Below are 22,373 nucleotides of genomic sequence, written 5' to 3'. Positions count from 1 at the left end.
CTGCTCTAATAAAGGGAAAAAAAAATCTGTCTACCAAATAAGAGATCCATGAATGAAACTTAACTGTAACCAGAACCTAAAATGGTATGCTAACAATGTAGCAAAAAGAAGCACAAGTTTAAAAACCATGTTTTTACTATAAAAGAGAAATAAAAAGCAAAAGAATATAAACTTCAGTGTTGCAATAACTATCATAAAATTCCCACAAAAATCTTTACACATGTATAATTTCTACCATTTCATTTCAAACAGCCAGTTCTAGGGACTAAAGAAAATAGAGGCCACTATCATTAGATTAGGATCCAATGGCAGTCCTCAGACCCTATCTGCCAACTGTGCCACCACCAGATCGCATCACACTCCACTGCACAGCACCTTCCCCATACTCTACTTGTATTAGGACATGCAGTGGTTCCTTTCCTTCTGTCTCCATCTAAGGTCATTATTGTTAAAATTCTCCATACCCAGTTAGGAATTTTCACTCTCAGCAGCCTCTTGAATGACATCAAGGCTATGAGAGAAAGGTAAAATGGGAGATAAAATACATAATTTGGCTGAAAGGTAAGATCTAAGTTTCAGATATAATAGTTATCTGCGTTGAGATAAACAGAGGAAGCCAGAGAAACAGACGAACTCTCTGGAAAAGAAAGTGTAATATAGAAAGAAAAGAACAACGAGTTAAGTATCACTTTTTAAAAAGCTTATATTTTGATGAGTGTACCTTTGGTAAAGACCTCCTAGTAAATCTCCCCATAATAAAATATTTTAAACTTGACGGTTTTTTAAAAATAATCATTGGAAATTATATAATGTCAATACAGGCTTTTTAAAAACACACATGCGCACACATACACAGCCCAATTCACTAACTGAACACTCACTGATTTTGTATGATCTGGTCTTGGAGCAATAACAGGAGGAGGAGCCTCTTCATCATCATCTTCTTCCTCTGTTACTACTGTTGATGTTTCTGAGCCCTTTGTATTCAGCTGCATTAATTACATGAAATAAAGTAAAAGTAAAAATAGTAAGTTAAAATATTACTAGCAAACTTTTTAACATTTTTGAGAAAATCTATTTCTTTAAAAGCACATCTCAGAATGATAAAACCTCACTGGTTCTACTCTAATTACTTTAAAAGTAAGGATGATTCTGTTCATGAGTTAAGGAATGAAATAAATGTATATGATTAATATCAAATTTTTGTAAGAAAGGACTATTTATATCCTTTTAATAAACATGCATATAAAATGCCCCAAAAGTAAAGATCGACTTGTTTGTTAACATCAAAAACAAAGACCTTCTGGGCTTTTAAAGTAACCAGATTAACTAGAAAACGTAGTAGCTGTTAAAGCAAAAGGAGAAGGAATTAACCTTTGCTCAAGCTTTTCATATGACAGGTGTGTGCTAGGTAGGTACTTTACATGCCATCTCATTTTGTCCTCATACAACACTAGGAGACCATTTCCTCCTAAGTGAGGACTAAAAATAAAACATTGACTCTTTCCAGGAGGTAACTGTGATTACATGATAACCTAGATGAAGTTTCAGACAGCTCTGAAGACTACGACATGTTTCCACTGTCCAGTTGTTTCTGTCGTCTATATTCAATAGACAGGAGGATATGGAAGGGAGGTAAGAAGAGACTGCTTGAGAGTTCTTTGTATTCATGAAAACACTAAAATAGCTACATTGCTCTAAAGGTCATTACAAATTTTAGTTACTTTAAGAGTATCATACTTATCAAGTGGCAAGCTAAAAACACATACAGTATTAATTATTTCTGATGGCTGTAATTTATTTTAGAAGGTGAATAAAAACTAAGATTTGTTTGGGATAACCTAAATTAGAACAAGGAGTACAAGAAATAACATATTAACTTACTGCTGGTGTTCCAGAGGGGAAGCCATCTTTCTCTGAATATGAAACAGAAAATAATGTTAACAATTCAAGAAATAAAACTTCTAATAATAAAAGGGAAAAAAAATAAAGCAGATCAGGTAAAATGTTTTTAGAGAGATTTCATTTTAAGTGGAATTAAGTCTTGAGAAAAAAATGACTACATCAATATTCAAAACAAGGAGAATTTATATAAGGCCAAGAAAGGAACTCATTCTTAATAGAGCTGTAAATTTACTAAAAATCATTTAATTGTACACTTCAAATGGGTAAAATTGATGGCATGTAAATTATACTTAAATAAAGGTATTGTAAAAATTTATTTGGAAATATACATCAATCTGTACTTATTAAAACAAAATAGAAGTTTTTTCTTAAAGATATTTTCTCCAGAGAAATGCCTATTGAGAAACAGAAAAGGATTGTCCAGAAAATGACACCTGTGCAAAGCAAAATTCTTGACTTAAATCTTGATCAATATAAAATCAAATCCTTAAAGGCAATTCAATTCATGAAGGATACATACAAAAATATTCATTTTGGAATTTAAAAGAACAAATTTTGTTCAGTTTTTCTTTTAAAAAATGCCTAGAGACTTTAATGTATATATTAGATAAAAGGGATCTACCATTTTCTGGTCAAATATTGATTAAAAAAATTTTTTTTTCACTAATTTATACAACTTTACTGGTTGACACATAAATTCTAAAGATAGGTCTGACCTTTACCCTAAGGACACACTAAACTAATAAAGCTTCTTTCTTGCCCTTATTTCTGCAAGGATGTGATCAAAGTACAATTAATTAAAACTACATGCATGATTTTACCTCAATCAAATTGTTTTTAAAAACTACACATGACTTCAGGGGACAGAGGAACATATTAAATGATATTCTGGGGATTAATTAGCAAAATACATAGAAGGAAACGCTACAAGACAAATGATACTGTTTAACAAATAAATTGCAAGAAAAGAGAACACAAGAATGAACATGAAGGATATATCAATCAATTGCAATGTATAGACTTTATTCCGATTTGAACAAATAAAATATTTTTTAAAATCTACTACATCCCAATTCTTACCTGATTATATTCCAATTCTGAGTAATAATCCTTTTGGGTTCTAACTGCTTATTTTATTTATTTATATATTTGATGGGTTTCAGTTTTTGAATGGATGTAAAACATTTTTATTTCAAAATATAGGCATTTATGTAATAAAACAACCTTCCTCCTGTCCCACTAACAAATATATTTCTAATATGAACATGTCTATAAATCAGCATCTTTTCCTTCTATTACTGGAAGTCATTCAAAAGCAACAAGGAGAACAGGAAAAAACAAAGAAATAAAAAAGAGCCAGAAAAGCTAGCCAAACCATTTTTTGCAAAACTAGGGAATTAATATAATTTACAGACTTCAAATTCTGCATAAGAATTACCCCAATCATTTTACAAAAGGCAGAATCTATACAGGGGGAAAAGTAGAGATAAGAAGCAGAGCTTAGCATTTTATTTTTTCAGAAGCAATGTTTTTATCTAGAAGTACCTCAAAATGCTGCAATCCCATTCTGATCAGTCATTTACCATTCTCTGATATCTTACCAGGAGGAGTACAGCTCAGGTATTTCTGCTTCACTGTGTTGGAGTCATAGAACTTTAAGACATCCAGCACAGCCTGAGGATTCTTCTTTTGCTCTAGTTTGGTGATATTGGAGGTCTGTAATAATCTAGCCCACTGTTCTGGCATGCCCTAAAGAAAAGATATTCAGAAATTAGGTGTTGTTTGAGTTGCTCTAATGAAATCAATTTCCAGAGATAAATGACAAAACACATACAACAAACCAATCTTTACAAGTGTAGATTTCACTAAATTCTATAAGATTTGGCTTTCTAAAAGGTCTTTTTTTTCTAAACATATTTTGAGTAATTATAATTAACAGGTTCAGCTTCCTAGGGAAAAAAAGATACATCCAAACCATAAACACTTTAACAAAAAGCAGAAAAGCAGTAAGAATTCACAGTTAAACAAAAAGAAAAATTAACTTCAAACTTAATACCCCACCCCACCCCCAACCCCCAGCTAAACTTACAGTGAATTCTCCAGTAACAGCATCAAAGCCAACATGTATGGTGTGTTCAAAATCAGATGGAGGAGAAATTTCTGGCCGTTCCTTTTCTTTCTTCTTACTTCCTAGAGGGCGTTAAAAAAAAAAAAGAATCAGCCTATTTCACAACATTAAAGCATGAAGGCATTCATACACATGTTTATATTTTTAAGACAGATTAGGAACAAAGTTACTCTAGAAAAGAGATTTGCTCTAAAAAATACTAGTTGATTGGAAACTTATCTTAGATTTTATAGGTAAATGAAGTAAAGGAAGGTGTTTTAACCCATTCTTCCACAGAGCTGGAGTTGGGGGACGGTGACCTGACAGTGTCCAGATAGAGGCACAGAGACTGATGGTCACCAGGACTGAACATAAGGCACAGGGCAGAAGGCACATCCCCTGAGACCACTAGTTCTCTTCATAAATAACAGGCTACACCTCAGATACTGAGCAATATGGAAAACAAAGTATACCCAAACTAATTTCTACCCAGCTATTTTCATCCAGAAAGTAAAGTTTACAATATTATGATTATGTAAATAATATACACTGTAAATACAAGTAGTTTTTAATGTCTCTGTTCTTGTGCAACCCCTACCCTTCCTTCTTACTGGAGTTAATAACTGCCACATTAAAAAATTTCCGTTTGTGTTCCCACTGTCAATTATTTTTGCAACATTTCTGCCACATGCCTATAAATAATATTCTGTGTAAATTCAAACACGTGGGTTCCTTCATTTTATCCTCTGCCAGGATGTGTTTTTTCTTCTGGGTCCTATGTTTACCCCCTTGGTCTTAACTGATAGTTCCTGACAAAATATATGCATATATTTTGGTTGAAAATGATCCCCACCCCAAAATTTCATCCAATTTCCAGTGTTGCTATTTAAAAGGCCAATGCCATTTTGATTCACATTTTGAATTATTGTCCAAGATCAGCTAATCTCTTTCTCTATCTTTATGCCAACACCAGACTGTTTTGATTATTGTAGCTTTACAGTAAGTATTGAAATTATGAAGTAAGGCTCTTCTTTTTTCTTCAAAAGCTGTTGGCTGTTCTAGATCCTGTGTTTCTATGTGATTTTTAGAATGAGTTTGTCAATTTCTGCTAGAACTTCAATTTGGATTCCACTGAATCTACAGATCAATTTAGGGAGAACTGACATCTTAATAATACGAGTCTTCTGATCCATGAAGACGGGGTTATCTCTCCATTTATTTAGGTCTTCTTTAATTTCTCTCAGCAACATTTTGTCATTATTAGTGTACAGATCTTTCACTTCTCTTGTCAGATTTCTGCCTAAGCATTTCATAACTGTTGATGCTATTACAAATGGTAGTTTTTAAATTTTAGATTTTCAATTGTTCATTGCTGGGATATAGAAATAAATTGATTCTTGTACAGTGATCTTATATCCTGAAAGCTTACTATTCTTACCTATTAGTTCTAGCAGCATTTTCTATAAAGATAATCATGCTGTTTATGAATAAAGACAGTTTTACTTCTTCCTTTCCAATCTGGATTCCTATTTCCTTTTCTAGCCTTATTGTACTGGTTAGAAACTCCAGTACAATGTTGAATAAAAATGGTGAGAAGGGAAATCCTTGTATTTTTCCTGATATAAAGGGGAAAGCAGCCACTCTTTCACCATCAAGTTTGATGCTAGCTGTGGGCTTTCCAAAGATGCGCCTTGTCAGGTTAAGGACATTCTCTTCTATTCCTACTTGCTTAATGCTTTTATCAGAAATGGATGTTGGAGTTTATCAAATGCTTTTTCTGTATCTATTGAGTTGAACATATGGTCATCTTTTCTGGTTTGTTAATATGGTGAATAGCATTGATTTTCAAATGTTAAGCCAACCCTGCATTCTAGTTAATGTTGTATTCTAATTGCTAAAATTTTGCTAAGAATTTGCATCTTGTTTATGAGGGATATTAGTCTGGTTTTCATTTATTGTAATGTCTTTGGTTTGGGTATCAGGGTACTAACGGTCTCATAAAAACGAGTTGGGAAGTATTTTCTCCTACATAGATTTTCTGGAAGAGTTTGTGCAGAACTAGTGATGTTTCTTCCTTAAATATTTGGTAGAATTCACCACTGAAGCTATTTGGGTCTGATGTTTTCTTTGCAGACAAGTTTTTTTAATTACAAAATAAATTGCCTAATATAGGGTTTTCAGGATATCTATTTTTTTTTTGAATGAGCTTCAGAAATTTGTCTTCCAAGAAATTTTTCCATTCTAAGTTGCTGAATTTATTGCTATAGTTTTGTTCATAATAGTGCCTTATACTTTTAATATCTGTAAAATCTGTAGGAACGTCACTTATCTGATTCTCAATACTGATAATTTGTACCTTCTCTCTTTTTCCCCCTATCACTCTGGCTAAAAGTTTATACATTTTATTGGTTGTCTCAAAGAATCAGCTTTTGCCTTCACTGATTTTTCTCTATTGTTTTTTATATTATTTCACTGACTTCCACTTTGATGTTTATTATTTTTCTTTTTCTACTTTTTTTGGATTCTTTTGCTCTTCTTTTCCAGTTTAATGTGGCTTAGCTGAGATCACTGATTTGAGACCTTGTTTCTCTTTTTAATATAGATGTTTAATACTATAAATCCTCTCAGTACTGCTTTAGCAGTTTTCTACAAATAATGAAGTCTTATGTTTTCATTTTCAGTCTTCAGTTCAATATACTTTTAAAACATCCTTTTGATTTCTTTATTTATTTGGAAGTGATTTATTTAGCTTCCAAATATTTTCAGAGATCTTTCTGTCACTCATTTCTAATTTAATTACATTGTGGTCATAAACTCTGTATGATTTGAATCTGTTTTTTAAGTAAATTTTTTTTTATTAGTGGTTACAGGTTTACAGAAAAATCATGCAGAAAGTACAGAATTTCCATATGCCCCCCTACACAGTTATCCCTAATATTAACAACTTGCATTAGTATGGTACCTTTGTTACAAGTGATGAAACATTATTATTATAATTATACTATTAACAATAATCCATGGGTTACACTACTCTTTGTGTTGTATAGTCCTATGGTTTTTAAATTTTTTATTCTGGAAACATATATACAACCTAAAATATTCCCTTTTAACCACAAATTCACAATTCAGTGGTGTTACTTATATTAATTGCATTCATAATTAATTCATAATTACATTCATAATGCTGTGCTACCATCACCACCATCTATTACCAACACTTCTCCAACATCACAAACAGAAACTCTGTACCAATTAAGCATTAATTCCCCATTCCCTATGACTACTCCAGCCTCTAGTAACCTCTTCTAATTTCTGACTATATGGATTTGCATATTTTAATCATTTCATACAAGTGAGAACATACAATAAATCTGAGACTTTTTAAAATGGCCCTAGAATATGGTCACTCGTGTATATGTTTCATGTGCACTTAAAAAGAATGTATATTCTGCTGTTACTGAGTGGCATGCTCTATAAATGCTAATTAAGTCAAACTGATAGTTTTGTTCAAATCTTCTATATCCTTATCAATTTTCTGTAACAATTATTAAGAGAAGGGTACTGGAATCTCCAACTATAACTGTATTTGCCTATTTCTCCTTAAAGTGTTATCAGTTTTTGCTTCAAGTATTTTGAAGCTCTGTTATTAGGTGCATAAATGTTTAGGATGGTTTTATCATCTTGATGAAATGACTCCATTATCATTATTAAATTATTTTCTTTATCCCTGACAATATTCCTTGTCACTATCCTTTGTGGTCTACTCATATAGAGCAGTATTACAAAGCTAACTGGGAGATAAGCCAGCTTTTTCACTGGGGATGAGGACAGGTGGGGAGCATCTAAAGTATCTTTTCCAGGGCATACTGTTTACCCACAGAAAGTTCTTCAAATTTCTTATCTGAGGACTGTGCATCAGGCTACAAGCGTTCTAAAAGCAGGGCAGAAGAAACGAGTTTAGTATGTTGACTTGCACTGAATCCACCTTTTTTATTCTGGTGCTTCACTTTTTCCCCACCCCCCTGCCAAGAGTAAGGGATGTCTCGGGTTTGATTTCTCCTGAATTAAATGTAAACATCATTTTGGTTTTTTTTTGTTCACCAGAGGAAAAAATACTTGCATGGCTGTATGGTATAAAAGAGGGATTCTGGGGGGCCTCTGCAACATTTAACTTACCCCTCTACCACCCACTCCACTTCTAAATCACCATATTAGAATATGGTGAAATTATTTTCTATTTATTAAAACTAGTAACAAAGACGAAACTTGCAGTTCAAATGTTAAGAGTTTAAGAAATATATTAAAGAAATTTTCATCTATATTAGGGTTATAAGAATAAAAAGTTAAAGCAGAATTTGAGTTACACTTAACACATTAGTCTACTCAAAAGAAAATGAGACAATATCCTAAAATCTGTTTAATTTCACTTGTTTTTACATAATAAACAGATACACACAAATACCCTACATGTATTAGTTCCAGGAAGAGAGGAAAGGGATATCAGAAACAGAAAAGACTCTGCTTCCAGAAAAGCATGCCTGGAATTGAACAATGTGCTAGAAGGATATAAACAGATACATAAGCAGAATGCCTTTAATATTGCTAATATAACTCCGGAAACCAAGACCTAAAAGGACCAACAACAACAAAAAATCTTATATAGACAACACACCTTAGCTCTGGGAAGGAAATCTGTTTATGTTTTATAAAATCATTTAAGAGTAAGTCAACTTCCCACTACTGTATTAACACTAACTGTCAAGCACAGTCATCTACTGGATGCAACTAGATTATTTAGCAATATTTCTATATTTCTATCATAATTTTAGGCAAATATTAAATACTTAAATCTTTGCGAAATTGAACTACCAAGTAAGGACCTACTGGAAAAGAGAAATAAATTTCTTGTAATAAAATGCAAGACTTATTATTCTACTAGGGAAAAAAAGTCTTAGAATCATGTTCCAACTTCATTAGACAATAAAACAGAATCAAGCAGGCAGCAGCCTTCAGGCATGAGTCATATGGTAGCAAAAGGTACTTAAAAGAATTTAAGTAGGCCACTGCAACATCCTGTAGGGCCACCAGTTCTTAAGCTACATTTGAGCTACTACAAGGCTAAAAAAATCCCATCTCTTTAAAAGGAAGACTTTTCTGTTTCTAGTCTAACAGAATCAGTGATCAGCCCTTTGTTCTTTTGACCTAGCAGAGCCTGAAATTGGTGAAACTAAACTTGTTTCATCTTATAGAAGGGCAATCGCTAGGAAATAGGTAAAGATATGTGTGCCATTATTATTAATCTTAGAATTAGATTTTTAGACCAGAAGTCTATCACATTCATAACCAATGAGAAGTGGAGGTGCATTATAAGTTGAAAAATTAGATGTGAAAATTGCTTTAGTTAATAAATACTATACCACTCAACACTAGCTATCTGGATAGAGGAACTTCTAAAAATAAGCCAGGACAACCATTCATCACCATTTTTACTATTTATAACTACCAGACTGGTTAAGCCATTTCTCACCTGGACTACTGCAAAAGCCTCCTAACTAGCTTCCACTCCAGTCTTAGACCTCCAACAAAACCTACACAGCCACCAGTCTCTATCTGAAACAGAAATCTGACCAGGATCTTCCCCTGTTTAAAATCCTCTAGTGGTTCCCCAGGAAACAGGTAAAATCTGAGCTCTGTAGCATAGAATACAAGGCCCTTTATGACCTGGTCCCTGCTTACCTCTCCAGCCTCATCTGCTATCTGTAGTTCCCTACATACATCTTGCTGTTCCTCTCTCTCCCTCTCTGCTTTCAAATCACACTGGACTGTAGTACTCGGTTCTGAGATCAAATGCGCCAAGATCCCTTCTGTGGTTGGGTACAAAAACAAGCTCTTCTCTAGGCCAGGAACACATTTTTTAACTGTCCTTTCACTAACTAATCTTTTAGTCTTCAGTTCTAAATATCTCTTTCTTAGGAAACCTTCCCTGATACTCCAGATTAAACAGGCATTTTACACTATGCCTGTATTAAATTTCATAGTTTATAATTATATACTAGTATAGTTTTTGATTGATGCCATAAGGAAAGGAATACCATCTGCTTTGCTTATCACTGTATCACTGATGACTCACATCATGCATACAGTACATACAGGCATGCGAGAAATATTTGTTCAGTAAAGTTCACATAAAAGGCATGATTTTGAATTTTCTTTTCCTGTGACACTGTGATTAAAACCAGTAATTAATCACTAAAGACACTTCAGAGTCCTTCTTTTCTATTTATGAAAATATTAGCTTCACTCCGTTAGTATGGACAGCAATAAGGGATGTGAATTTTTGAATAGAATAGAAAGAATATCTAGATCACGCTGTATATTAGAAATGGCAAAAATCCTAGGGTCATTAAGATTTTAAAAAATAAACACATTTTTTTCTCTCTAGACTCTGGTTTCAAGGTGATAGACTGAGTATCAACTACAGCCCTATCCTTCTACATCCCTGTATTTCATAGGCCATAACTATGAGGAATAACCAAAAGATGAAAAGCAACTAGAATGAAAGAGAGAAACAGGAGCTCAGGATATAAGTAAGAGAAAATTAATGCAGAGAAGTTGGAAGGGGCTGAAGCTGGAAGCAGGAGGAGAAGGGGCCCTCAGGGCAACCAACAGGGAGAGGAATAGGATAACACAGTTGGAGCAACTGAGCAGGTTATTTTCTGTGCTCACACAAGCATGAATGTGCATACACACATGCAGGATTCCCCTTCATTCCTAATCTCCAAAGGTCCAGGACACAGTGACAGGGATGTCAGCTTCTAGGTAGGAGCAGTAAGTATGGGAGGTCGAGTTGGAAGGCCAAGGGCAGAACCCTAAGGAATAAGAGGAATCAAGACAGTTCAGCTGGTGTCTGCTGGAACCCCACAGTTGGTCCCGAGATGACGGCAAGCAAATTGGTGGCGAAAGAGCTGGAGGATCGTCAGAGGTCACCTCCCCGGTATCTGCAGAACATGTTCAGTGATGACGCCAATGTCTTGGTGTGGCACATGCTTCTCCTGCCTGATCAACCTCCCTACAACCTTAAGGCCTTCAGCCTGTGCATCATCCTCTCTTCAGATTATCCTTTCAAGCCCCCCACAGTGAAATTCACAACCAAGATCTACCACCCCAACATGGACGAGAACAGAAAGATATGCCTGCCCATCATCAGCAATGAGAACTGCAAGCCTTGCACCAAGACCTGCCAAAACTTGGAGGCCCTCAACGGGCTGGTGAATAAACTGGAGCTGGAGCAGCCCCTGCAGGTGGAACCTGCTGATCTGCTGACACAAAACCCAGAGCTATTCAAGAGGAATGCTGAAGAGTTCACCCTCTGGTTTGGACTGGACCGGCCTTCCTAACTCTGGTTCTGGTCCCCCTCTGGGCTGGGTCCTCTCTGCACTGCACATTGACACTCCTTGTGGACTGGAGGCCGGAGCCCCTCGATGGCACATTTCCCGACTTTTTTCCTAGCTTCTTAGCCATTACTTAGTGTGGGTGTAAGGGGGGAGGGAGGTGCAGGTATGTGTGTGGCTGTGCGGAGCCACCACCTTCCCATACTACCTTTCAGCTCAGACGTTCTGAACCCAGGAAAGGGTTAAGATCATTCGGGTCAGATGACATGAGTCTTCCGCAGAGTCAAAACTCAAACCTGGCTTGGTCTGACTCTAAAGCTCATGTTCTCATTGCACTGTTCATACTCAAATTGGAGCAGGACCACCTGGTCCTTGGATGAGCCTCAGGGTGTCTGTGAAGAATTCTTGGGTTTGTGCACAAGCCTAGGGAGATGGTCCCCAAAGGCATTCGTGAAAAATACCTTGGGGCACTGGTGATTTTCAGTCTCTAGCCACAGAACCCTGGTTCACCTGGCCACAGATGTGTCCTGCCCCACTCCCCTTTCCTCCTACCGAGCCAGGGGAGTTTAAGTTTGCAGTGTTACCAGCCTACCCTCCAGAACTCTATGATGGTGGAATCCTGGTATCACACAGGGCTCCAGCCCTAGGGGACCTGGGGGGAGTGGGGAGTGTGGGTGGGAGGCAGAGCATGTGCAGGTAATCATTTACGATGGAGTGATTTGTTGATTGAGTGAATGAAATCAGCCAAACTACTGACAGACATGTACAGATTTAGGTGCACCCTTTATTTTCCACCAATGAAACCAAAACTGAAGAATCTAACCACCTTCCTGGAAATCCGACAACCTGTTTTAAAAACCACTTCCCAACCCATTAAGTCGCCAGTGCCTGGGGGCAGACCTTGGGCTGTGAGGAGTGTCCTCTCCAGCATTCAGTCCAGGGGAATCACAAAACCCATGTGAGCCCACAGTCATTAAAGCCACAGAAGGGGGAAAAAAAAAGAGGAATCAAGGCGCACACTCTATCCTCCAAACATTCTCTCTCTCTTTCTCTCTCTCTCAGTAAGAAGCATGTGCTTCTAAACCTCGCGCCAAGCAGCCTACACAAAGAGACTCTTAAGATGTTCTACTTTCAACTTCAAAGATGAATATATTCTCCCCAACCTGACCTACAAGATTGAAAGCAATTCTAATCAAAGTATCGACAGGGTTTTCTCAAAGCACATGAGAGATTCTAAAATTTATAGAGAAGAGCAAAAGGCTCTTCAGATATGAAGAATTGTTATAAGCTATAATAATTAAAATACTATGGTAGGTCAACTCAATGACAGTAGTACAAACAGCCCAACTATAAAATGGGCAAAAGATATGAAAAGACATTTCTCCAAAGAGGAAACACAAATGGCTAAAAAACACATGGAAAAATATTCATCTTCACTAGCTATTAGGGAAATTCAAATCAAGACCACAATGAGATATCATCTCACACCAGTAAGAATGGCTGCCATTAAACAAAAGAGAAACTACAAAAGCTGGAGAGGATGTGGAGAAACTGGAACTCTTATTCATTGCCGGTGGGGCTGTATAATGGTACAGCCACTCTGGAAGACAGTTTAGTAGCAGTTTCTCAGAAAACTAAATATTGGATTACCCTACGATCTGAGAATTCCACTTCTCGGTACATACCCAGAAGATTTGAAAGCAGTGACACAAACAGACATCTGTACGCCAATGTTCATAGCAGCACTGTTCACAATTGCCAAGAGATGGAAAGAATCCAAGTGTCCTTTCAAAAGACGAGTGGCTAAACAAGATGTGGTATATATATATACAATGGAATACTATGCAACAGTAAGAAGCAACAAGGTCCTGAAACATGGCAACATGGATGAACCTTGAAGATATAATTCTGAGTGAAATAAGTGAGACACAAAAGGAGAGATATTATATGTTACCACTTCTATGAACTATCTGAACAAGGTAAAATCAATGTCTTATAATGCAGAAAACTGGGGACTTAGCAATAGATAGCAACTAGTGAGGGGGAATGACAGTCTAATATGTTCAGATTTGTTAATGATGGTGAATTCAAAGGTATGGTAATGGACAGTGTTGTTTCTTAATGAGATTATAAATATTAGAGCTGTACTAAAGGTGAACAGGATTGAAAGGGGTTGTTTAAAGGCCTGTTTCTCACAGATCAGCACCACAAATACAGATAGGTACTTGCATGATATACTTCGAAGGTATGACACTAGTGCAGAGAGTTAACAGAAGGTTATATGGGAAAAATTTACATTTTGCATACTAGGGACTATAATTAATAGGAATACCATGCTAGTATTAAATAAATACTAGGGACAAATATTGGAGGGCTGACAGGAGCCACAAGATGTTTCGGGTCATGAGAATTGTTTAAAATAGAGTGATGAGGATTGTACAGTTAAGTGATGACAATTTGAGATATGGATGGATTATCATGGACATAATACAGGCTATGTGAACTTAGGAACCCCCTGCTTTATAAGTCAAGCCCTCACAATACTGAGGCTTGCTTGGGTGAAACTTATGGTTGTAAAGAGGAGGCTAAGCCCACCTATAATTACGCCTAGGAGTCACCTCCAGAGAACCTCTTTTATTGCTCAAATGCGCATTTTCTCTCTTTAAGTCTACTCTGCAAATAAATTCATCACTCCCCCTGATGTGGGACAGGACCCTCAAGATGAATGAGCCTTCCTGGAGACATGGGACATGGATTCCGGGAAAGAGCCTGGCCCTGGCAGAAGGTTGGGGGTGTCTTTTTGACTAAAAGGGGAAAAGAAAGGCAACAAAATAAGGTTTTAGTGGCTAAGAGAGTTCAAACAGAATCAAGAGACTGTCCTGGAGGTAACTCCTATGCAAGCTCTACCTAGAAATGCCAAATGACCACAACACGATAAACCAGAGTCAACAGTAGTCCCAAAAACCTTAAAGAATACCCGGATCCCTATCTGGTACTCTGTAAAATTTCACTCACTGAGTTTACTCTTTAGAGACTTAAATCCTTTAGAGTGCTCTTATGCCAGCTAAGTCCCAAAACCCAGAGGCAATAGCCCCTTCAAGAACATCAACTAGACATGTCCTGTTTGCTCATAAAGTTAACACCCCTTTAATATAAACAGGTTAGGGTGGTCACTGCCTAGATATCCTTGAAGATCAGGAAAGTGATTAAACTGGAGGAAGCAGTAGAAACAGACAAGACTGAATTTAACAAAGGATTATGAATACTGAATCTTTATAAAATTTTCTTTTTCTTAGTTGCTAGGGTACTAGAATAGCTAGAAGGAAACAACTGAAATGATTGAACTGTAACACACAGCATCCTTGGAAATCTGTTCTACAGCTACTTGCTAAATTATAATTTGAAAGCTGTATTTTTTTGTATGTATGTTATATTTCACACTAAGGAAATAACTGAAACTATGGTACTGTAACTCATGACAACTTTGGAAATTTCGTATACACTCACTTGCTAAATCATACTTGGAAAAATATTACTTTTGTGTATAAATGTTATGTTTCATAATGAGGAAATAACTGCAACTACAGAACTGTAACCTATAATATTTTTTGAAGTTTCCTCTCTAACTACTTGTTAAATTGCACTTGGAAAGTTATCATTTATATATATATATATATATATATATATATATATATATGTTATATTCGACAATAAAAAATATGATTTAAAAACACTATGGTAGGTATTAGCTCAAGGACAGACAAGCCAATGGAATAGAAGAGAGATCACAGAAATAGACCCTTGTATACATGGAAACCTAATAAACAATGGCTGGTATTGCAGATCATTGGGGAAATGAAGGACAATTCAATAGATGGTGCTAAGGCACTGGCTATTCACATTAAAGAAGACTGAAAATGGACCTTTCTTCACAGACACACAAAAATCAAATATGGACACATTAAAGCAGTACATTGTAGACGGCAAACTAAAACTTTTAGAAGAAAACATAAGAAAATATCTTTATGACCCCAAGTTAGGCCAGGATTTCTTAAAAAACAAAAAGCACAAACCATAAAGGAATGGCATGATCAATTCAACTATATAAAAATTAATAACTTCTATTAATCAAAGACACCATTGAAAGGATAAGACAAGTCACAACTGGAAGACTATATTTAACAACCTATAGCATAATTGACAAAGGATTAGTATATAGAATATAAAGAATGTTTACCAATAAATAAGGAAAAAACAACCAAATAGAAAAGTAGATTAAAGTAAAACAGGTATTTCATAGTAAACACAGATTAATGGTCAATTACATACGAAGAGATTCTCATTAGTAACCAGGGAAATGCAAATTAAAACCACAATGAGATACCATTTCGCACTACCCGGGTTTGCAAAAATTAAAGCCAAGAGTTTACACAAGAGTTGGCAAGTATGTTCAGCAATGGAACTCTCATCCTCTTGGGGGTGGGAATGTATGTTAAGAAAACTTTAGAAAACAACGTGGCAAACCCAGTCAAGTCAAACATGGGAACAACCTGTAACCCAGCAATTCTACTCCTATACATATACCTCAGAGCAACCCTTAAATCTTTAACAAGGACTCATACCGAGAAATACATTTTACATCCTGACCCAGCCCCCATATAACTGAAACAAGAGTTTCATGAAACAATTCTCTTACTGTGTGCGATATATTCTACTTCTATTCTGTTTCATTTAGTGTCATACACTAAATGGATTTCATAACCATAAATGCAATAGTTCTTAATGTTGGCTGTACATAAGAATCACCTGGGGTATGTTTAAAAACACACATACATACAAAAAGACCTAATAGGTAGGTAAGCACCTGAAGACTAACTCAATTGATCTGCCATGGAGCTGGGACACAGATTTCTTTTTTAAAGCTTCCTAAGTGATTCTAATAAACAACTAGGATTAAGAACGACTGAACTAATGGGTCACCTGAAGTTTGAAAAGCATTACGTTAGAGAAATACTTAAAGATGTCCACCGCAGCGTTATTCATGGAAACAATCCAACTCTGCTGACAGGAAACCAGAAAACTGCAGTATATTTATGCAGCGTAGTAGCATACAGCAGTGAAAATGAACAAACTACAGCTACACATATCAACATGGATCTCAAAAACAGAATGTTGAATGAAAAATATAAGTTCTGGAAAAATGCATATGGTATGACTCCATTTATAAGAGTTTCCAAAACAGGCAAGCCTAAACCATATATTATTTGGATAAATGGATATATGATATACCATCAAATTATAATAAAAGACAAGGAATAAAACAATGCTTCAGGATGATGGTTACTGAAGGAGAGGGATAGGATGAGGTGTGGCAGACAGGGGCTTCAGAGGTATTTAAACAAGTCTAGGTTAATTGGTGAGTAACAAGGGTGTTTTATTAAAATATTCTTTAAAATGTTCATATTGATTCCATAAACTCTTATACGTTGTCACCCAAAAAAATTTTTAAAGTAAAACAAAATTCTACTTATATATTATTAAGTTCTCAAACAAGCCAACCCGATCAAAGGTAAAAAATCAGACAGTAGTTACCTGGGGGTGGGACCAGAATGGGGTGGTAGTGGTAGCGAGTGACTGGGACAGGATGTAGAGAGATGGTATAATGTGATATGTTGACAGGCATATGGTTTACACTTGAGTGTATACATGTGTCAAAATTGTACAGTTAATATTTGTGCATTTCAATGTATATAAATTTGACCTAAAACTTAACAGTCAAGTGAAGGCAGAATGCTTATAATCTGAAACTGGGTAATAGGGTTCACTACACTATTTACTTTGTATATGCTTGAAATTTTCCATAATAGAACTTATTTTTTTAAGAGAGAAGAAAAAAGGAACTGGATAAGAAAGGCAATGGTTTGTTTTTTTTTTTTTTTTAATGCTTGTCAAGTTTTACAATTAATATACTAAAATGTTCTCAGATCTCAAATGCAAACAAAGGAAAACAAAAAAGTTCTCAGAAACACACACAAAAGTTTAAGGGACATTAATAACACACATCAAGAACTGATACACTTAAATGCAATCACAGTCATCCCCAAAACACAAGCAGCCTTCCCCCTCCCTTTGTTAGGGGAGATCTTGAGTAGATGCAGCTGGTAACTAATTCTGGGAGAAAGGAAAAGATGGAATTAGTAAAGGAAAGTAAAAGGGGGAGATTTTCAAAAGGATCAGAGAGACGGAAAAGTTCTTTTACATTTATGTAAATGTATGTTCAGTTTGCTCATGATTCTACCATTATCCAAAGCCAAGAATTGGACGCTACATTTTCTCTTTCAAATACATGTTACATTGTCATTTTTAGGTTTTTCTACTTCAATTATACTGATTTGCTATTATGGAAGATGATGATTTAGCATCTGTGTTCTTTCCCATGAATAATTTTTTATTAAGCAGATATTCTTAATACATATTATTTTGACTCTATTATCATTACCTGAACCATGTAATGTCATATAATTACATTTCCTTTTTTGTATAACTTTCTCTTTTCCCTAGAGTTAACTATTACCTCATTTTTCATTTGGCTTACTTTTCTCTGTACTGATCACTAATTCATCCCTAAGCCCTCAGGCAAAAAAATATAAATTTATGCCATTCAAAACAAACCAGGAAATCTATCACTTTCATTCTTTTCTTGTAAATATCCCTCCTGGAGTCTACTGTTCTTGTTCCTACTTATACCAGTTCTTTCTGGGTCTACTAAACAGCTATCAGCTTGGGGATTCCTTTTATTCCTCTCCTATGTTGGATCCCATGACTTCTCTTGATTTATTCCATTGCTTTGCTGTATGATATCCTCCAGTAAATTCAAGAGAAAAGGTGCCCAAAGGAGAATTTTTTTAAGACATAGGATGCCTGAAAATGTCTTTATCTACTTTTACATACGACTGATAGTCTGACCGTGTGGAGGACTCTAAGCTAGAAATAATTTTCTCTTGGAATTGCAAAGGTATCCACTGTCTTCACTTTCAGTGCTTCCACTTTCAGGCCAAGGTCATTTGACATCACTTGTCTCAGAACCCACTTCCCTTTTTTTAAGATGCTTTATTCTTGGTATTTGCAATTTCCTGATGCTGTGCCTTGGTGTGGGTTCCTTTTGTATCCTTTTGCTGGGTACTTCTGGGGTCTTTTCCATCTGAAAACGTGTCTATAAATCAAGGGAAATATTCCTGAATTTTAAAAAAATAATCTGTTCTGCTCTTTTCCTATTTTCTCCTTCTACAAGTCCTGTATTAATCCTAAAAGTTTCTTTTCTGTCCTTTTTTCACATCTCTGCCTTTGCTGTCCAATCTAGGAGAATTTCCCCAACTTCTCTTTTCCAATCCTTATGGTGAATTTTTTAAAAATTTAAGTACAATTTTTTAAATTAAATTCAGTTTTACTGAAATATATTCACATACCATACAATCATCTATGGTATAAAATCAACTGTTCACAGTACGATCATATAGTTATGCACTCATCACCACAATCTATTTCTAAACATTTTCCTTACATCAGAAGAATCAGAATCAGAATAAAAAATAAAAGTAAAAAAAGAACACCCAGCCCACACGGTAGCGCCTGTGACCCCGCCCTGGCACCACCTTGGCGCCCAGCGCTCCACAGATGGCGCAGTACAAGGCCCCTTGGCCGCAGAAATGGTGGCGGGGAATAGCCGAGCCCCGGGGACCCCGATCTGAAAGCCATAAAGTTTATTACCAAAGGAAGAAGAATTCCCCGACTACCCCATTCCCGAATCTGCTGATACCCAAGGGAGCAGGCCCAAGTGGCACAGACTGTGACCATTCTTCTCATATCCCATGAAAGCAGGAATTTTCATTGCCCTGAGGAAAATCCCTGTTCTGGAGACAACATACCCTGGCTCTGTCAGTGAGAATGATCCACAGATCTGAAAGCAAGTGTTATTAGCAAGGAAGAAGACCTCCCCAACCTCTCTGTTCCCGAATCTGCTGATGCCCAAGGGAGTAGGCCCAAGTGGCACTGACTGTGACCATTCTTCTCAAATTCCATGAAAGCAGAACAGAGACATTCTCTTATGTATCCACACTGGACAACATGCATGAAATGGACAACTTCCTAGAAAAGCATAAACAAGCAACACTGACCCAAGAAGAAATAGATGACCTCAAAAAACCAATCAAAAGCAAAAACAGATTAAGTCAGTGATCAAAAAGCTACCCAAAAAGAAAAGCACAGGACCAGATGGCTTCACATGTGAATTCTACCAAGCATTCAGGAAAGAATTAATGCCAATCCTGCTCAACCTCTTCAAAAAACTTCAGAGGAGGGAAAGCTACCTAACTCATTCTATGAAGCCAACATTACCCAAATACCAAAATCAGACAAATATACTACAGAAAAAGAAAATTATTGACCAATCTCTTTAATGAATATAGATGCAAATCGAATCCAGAAGCACATTAAAACAATTATACACCACCACCAAGTGGGGTTTATTTCAGGTATGCAAGGTTGTTTCAACACAAGAAAATCAATTAATCTAATACACCACATCAATAAATCAAAACAAAAGAACCACAAGATCATCTCAATTGATGTAGAAAAGGCATTTAACAAAATTCAGCATCCTTTCTTCATGAAAACACTTCAAAGGATAGGAATAGTAGGGAATTTTCTCAATATGATAAAGGCAATAGTTGAAAAACTCACAGCTAACATCACACTCAATGGGGATAGATTGAAAGCTTTCCCTTTAAGATCAGGAACAAGACAGGGATGCCCATTGTCACCACTGTAATTCAACATTGTGCTGGAAGTTCTAGCTAGAGCAATTATGCAAGAAAAAGAAATAAAAAGGCATCCAAATTTGAGAGGAAGAAGTAAAACTTTCACTATTTGCAGATGATATGATTCTGTATGTAGAAAATCCATAAAAATCTACAGCAAAGCTCTTAGAGCTAATCAATGAATGCAGAAAAGGGGCGGGATACAAGATCAACACACAAAAATTTGTACTGTTCTTATACACAAATAATGTGCAACAAGAGGAAGAAGTAAAAAAAAAATTCCATTTACAATAGCAACCAAAAGAATCAAGTATTTAGGAATAAACTAAATGAAGGTCCAAGAGAGTTATACAAAGAAAACTACAAGAAACTATGAAAAGAAATTGAACAGGACCTAAAAAATGGAAGAAAACACCATATTCATGGATTGGGAAACTAAATATAATTAAGATTTCAACTGTACCTAAACTGATTTATAGATTCAATGCAATACCAATTAAAATCCCAACAACTTACTTCGGAGAAACAGAAAAACAAATAACCAAATTTATTTGGAAGGGCAAGGTGATGTGAATAGCCAAAAATATCTTCAGAAAGAGGAACAAAGTGGGAGGTCTCATACTACCTGACTTTGAAGCATATTACAATGCTTCAGTGCTCAAAACACCATGGTGTTGGCATAAGGGCAGAGATACTGGTCAATGGAATTGAACTGAGTGTTCAGAAATAAACTCTTGCTCCTATGGACAACTGATCTTTGATAAGGCAGTCAAGCCAAAGCAACTGGGACAGAGCAGCTGCTTCAATAAATGGTGTTTCGAGAACTGGACATCCACTTCCAAAAGAAGGAAACAGAACTCCTACCTCACACCTAATTCAACAATTAACTCCACTTGGATCAAAGACCTAAAGATAAGCACTAAGACCATAAGATTCTTAGAAGACAATGTAGGGCAATATCTTTAAGTTACTGTGATAGGAGGTGGTTTCCTAGACCTTACACCCAAAGTGCGAGCAACCAAAGAACAAATAGACAAATAGGATCTCCTCAAAATCAAACACTTTTGTACAACAAAGGACTTTGTTAACAATGTAAAAAGGCAGCCTACACCATGGGAGAAAATATTTGGTAACCACATATCAGATAAGGGTTTAATATCCTGAATATATAAAGCAATCTTACAACTCAACAATGGAAAGACAAACAACCCAATTAAAATTGGGCAAAAGACATGGGCAGACACTTTTCTGAAGAGAAAATATGAATGGCCCAAAGACATATGAGAAAATGCTCAACTTCACTGGCTATTAGGGAAATGCAATTCAAAACCACAATGAGATACCATCTCACAACTACCAGAATGGCCATTATCCAAAACACATAAAATTACAAGTGCTGGAGAGGATGTGGTCAAAGAGGCACACTTCTTCATTGCTGGTGGGAATGTAGAATTGTGCAACTACTATGGAAGACAGTGTGGAGGTTCTTCAGGAAGTTAAGCAGAGATCTGCCGTATGACCCAGCTATTCCACTGCTAGGTATATACTCAAAAGAACTGAAAGTTAAGACACAAACAGACATCTGTAAACCAATGTTTATTGCAGCATTATTCATGATTGCCAAGAGATGGAAGAAGCCCAAATGTCCATCAAAAGACGAGTGGATAAACAAACTGTAGTATATACATGTGATGGAATATTGTGCAGCTGTAAGACAGAACAAAGACATGGAACATATAACAACATGGATGAACCTTGAGGATGTTATGTTGAGTGAAGTCAGCCAGAAACAAAAGTACAAACACTGTATAGTGTTACTAATATGAACTAACATTAATGAGCAAATGTTGAGTTAAAAGCTGGTAACACAGGCTACCAGGAGACAGAAAGAGGGTAGGGAACAGCCATTTGATGCAGAAGGACTACAGAATGGTCAGCAGGACTGATTGTATAGATCCAGAAATAGATAGCATAATACTGTGTGATGATAGCACAATATTGTAAGTACACTGAACAACAATGTCTGTTAGTAAAGCTGAAGGAGGTGGGATAGGGGAATGTATGACACCAGAGGAAAAGACAGATCATGAAGACTGGGACTGTGTAACTTGGCAAAACTGGAGTGGCCTATCACTGTTACTAAAAGTACAAATA

At 36.1% G+C, this 22,373-nt stretch overlaps 2 protein-coding genes across 4 annotated transcripts in view; one reads left to right on the top strand and one right to left on the bottom strand.

The window, feature by feature from the left end:
- PAK2 (p21 (RAC1) activated kinase 2) overlaps window positions 1–22,373 on the bottom strand; it is a 167,654-nt gene that overhangs the window by 20,942 nt on the left and 124,339 nt on the right. For all 3 annotated transcript variants that reach the window (XM_037837701.1, XM_037837699.1, XM_037837697.1), the window contains exons 3-6: window positions 3,995–4,095; window positions 3,507–3,654; window positions 1,885–1,916; window positions 882–989 (exon numbers count right to left, since the gene is read on the bottom strand). In XM_037837701.1, coding sequence (XP_037693629.1) covers window positions 882–989; window positions 1,885–1,916; window positions 3,507–3,654; window positions 3,995–4,095 — 389 coding nt within the window. The remainder of the gene's footprint in view (window positions 1–881; window positions 990–1,884; window positions 1,917–3,506; window positions 3,655–3,994; window positions 4,096–22,373) is intronic.
- On the top strand, window positions 10,883–11,409 carry LOC119535274 (ubiquitin/ISG15-conjugating enzyme E2 L6-like). Its single transcript, XM_037837733.1, has one exon. It carries the CDS (start codon window positions 10,948–10,950, stop codon window positions 11,407–11,409), a length of 462 nt encoding a protein of 153 aa, XP_037693661.1. The 5' UTR covers window positions 10,883–10,947.

Source organism: Choloepus didactylus, chromosome 1 (genome assembly GCF_015220235.1).
Source record: "Choloepus didactylus isolate mChoDid1 chromosome 1, mChoDid1.pri, whole genome shotgun sequence".
Taxonomy (NCBI): Eukaryota; Metazoa; Chordata; class Mammalia; order Pilosa; family Megalonychidae; genus Choloepus; species Choloepus didactylus.
This window is presented reverse-complemented; position numbering and strand designations above follow the sequence as displayed.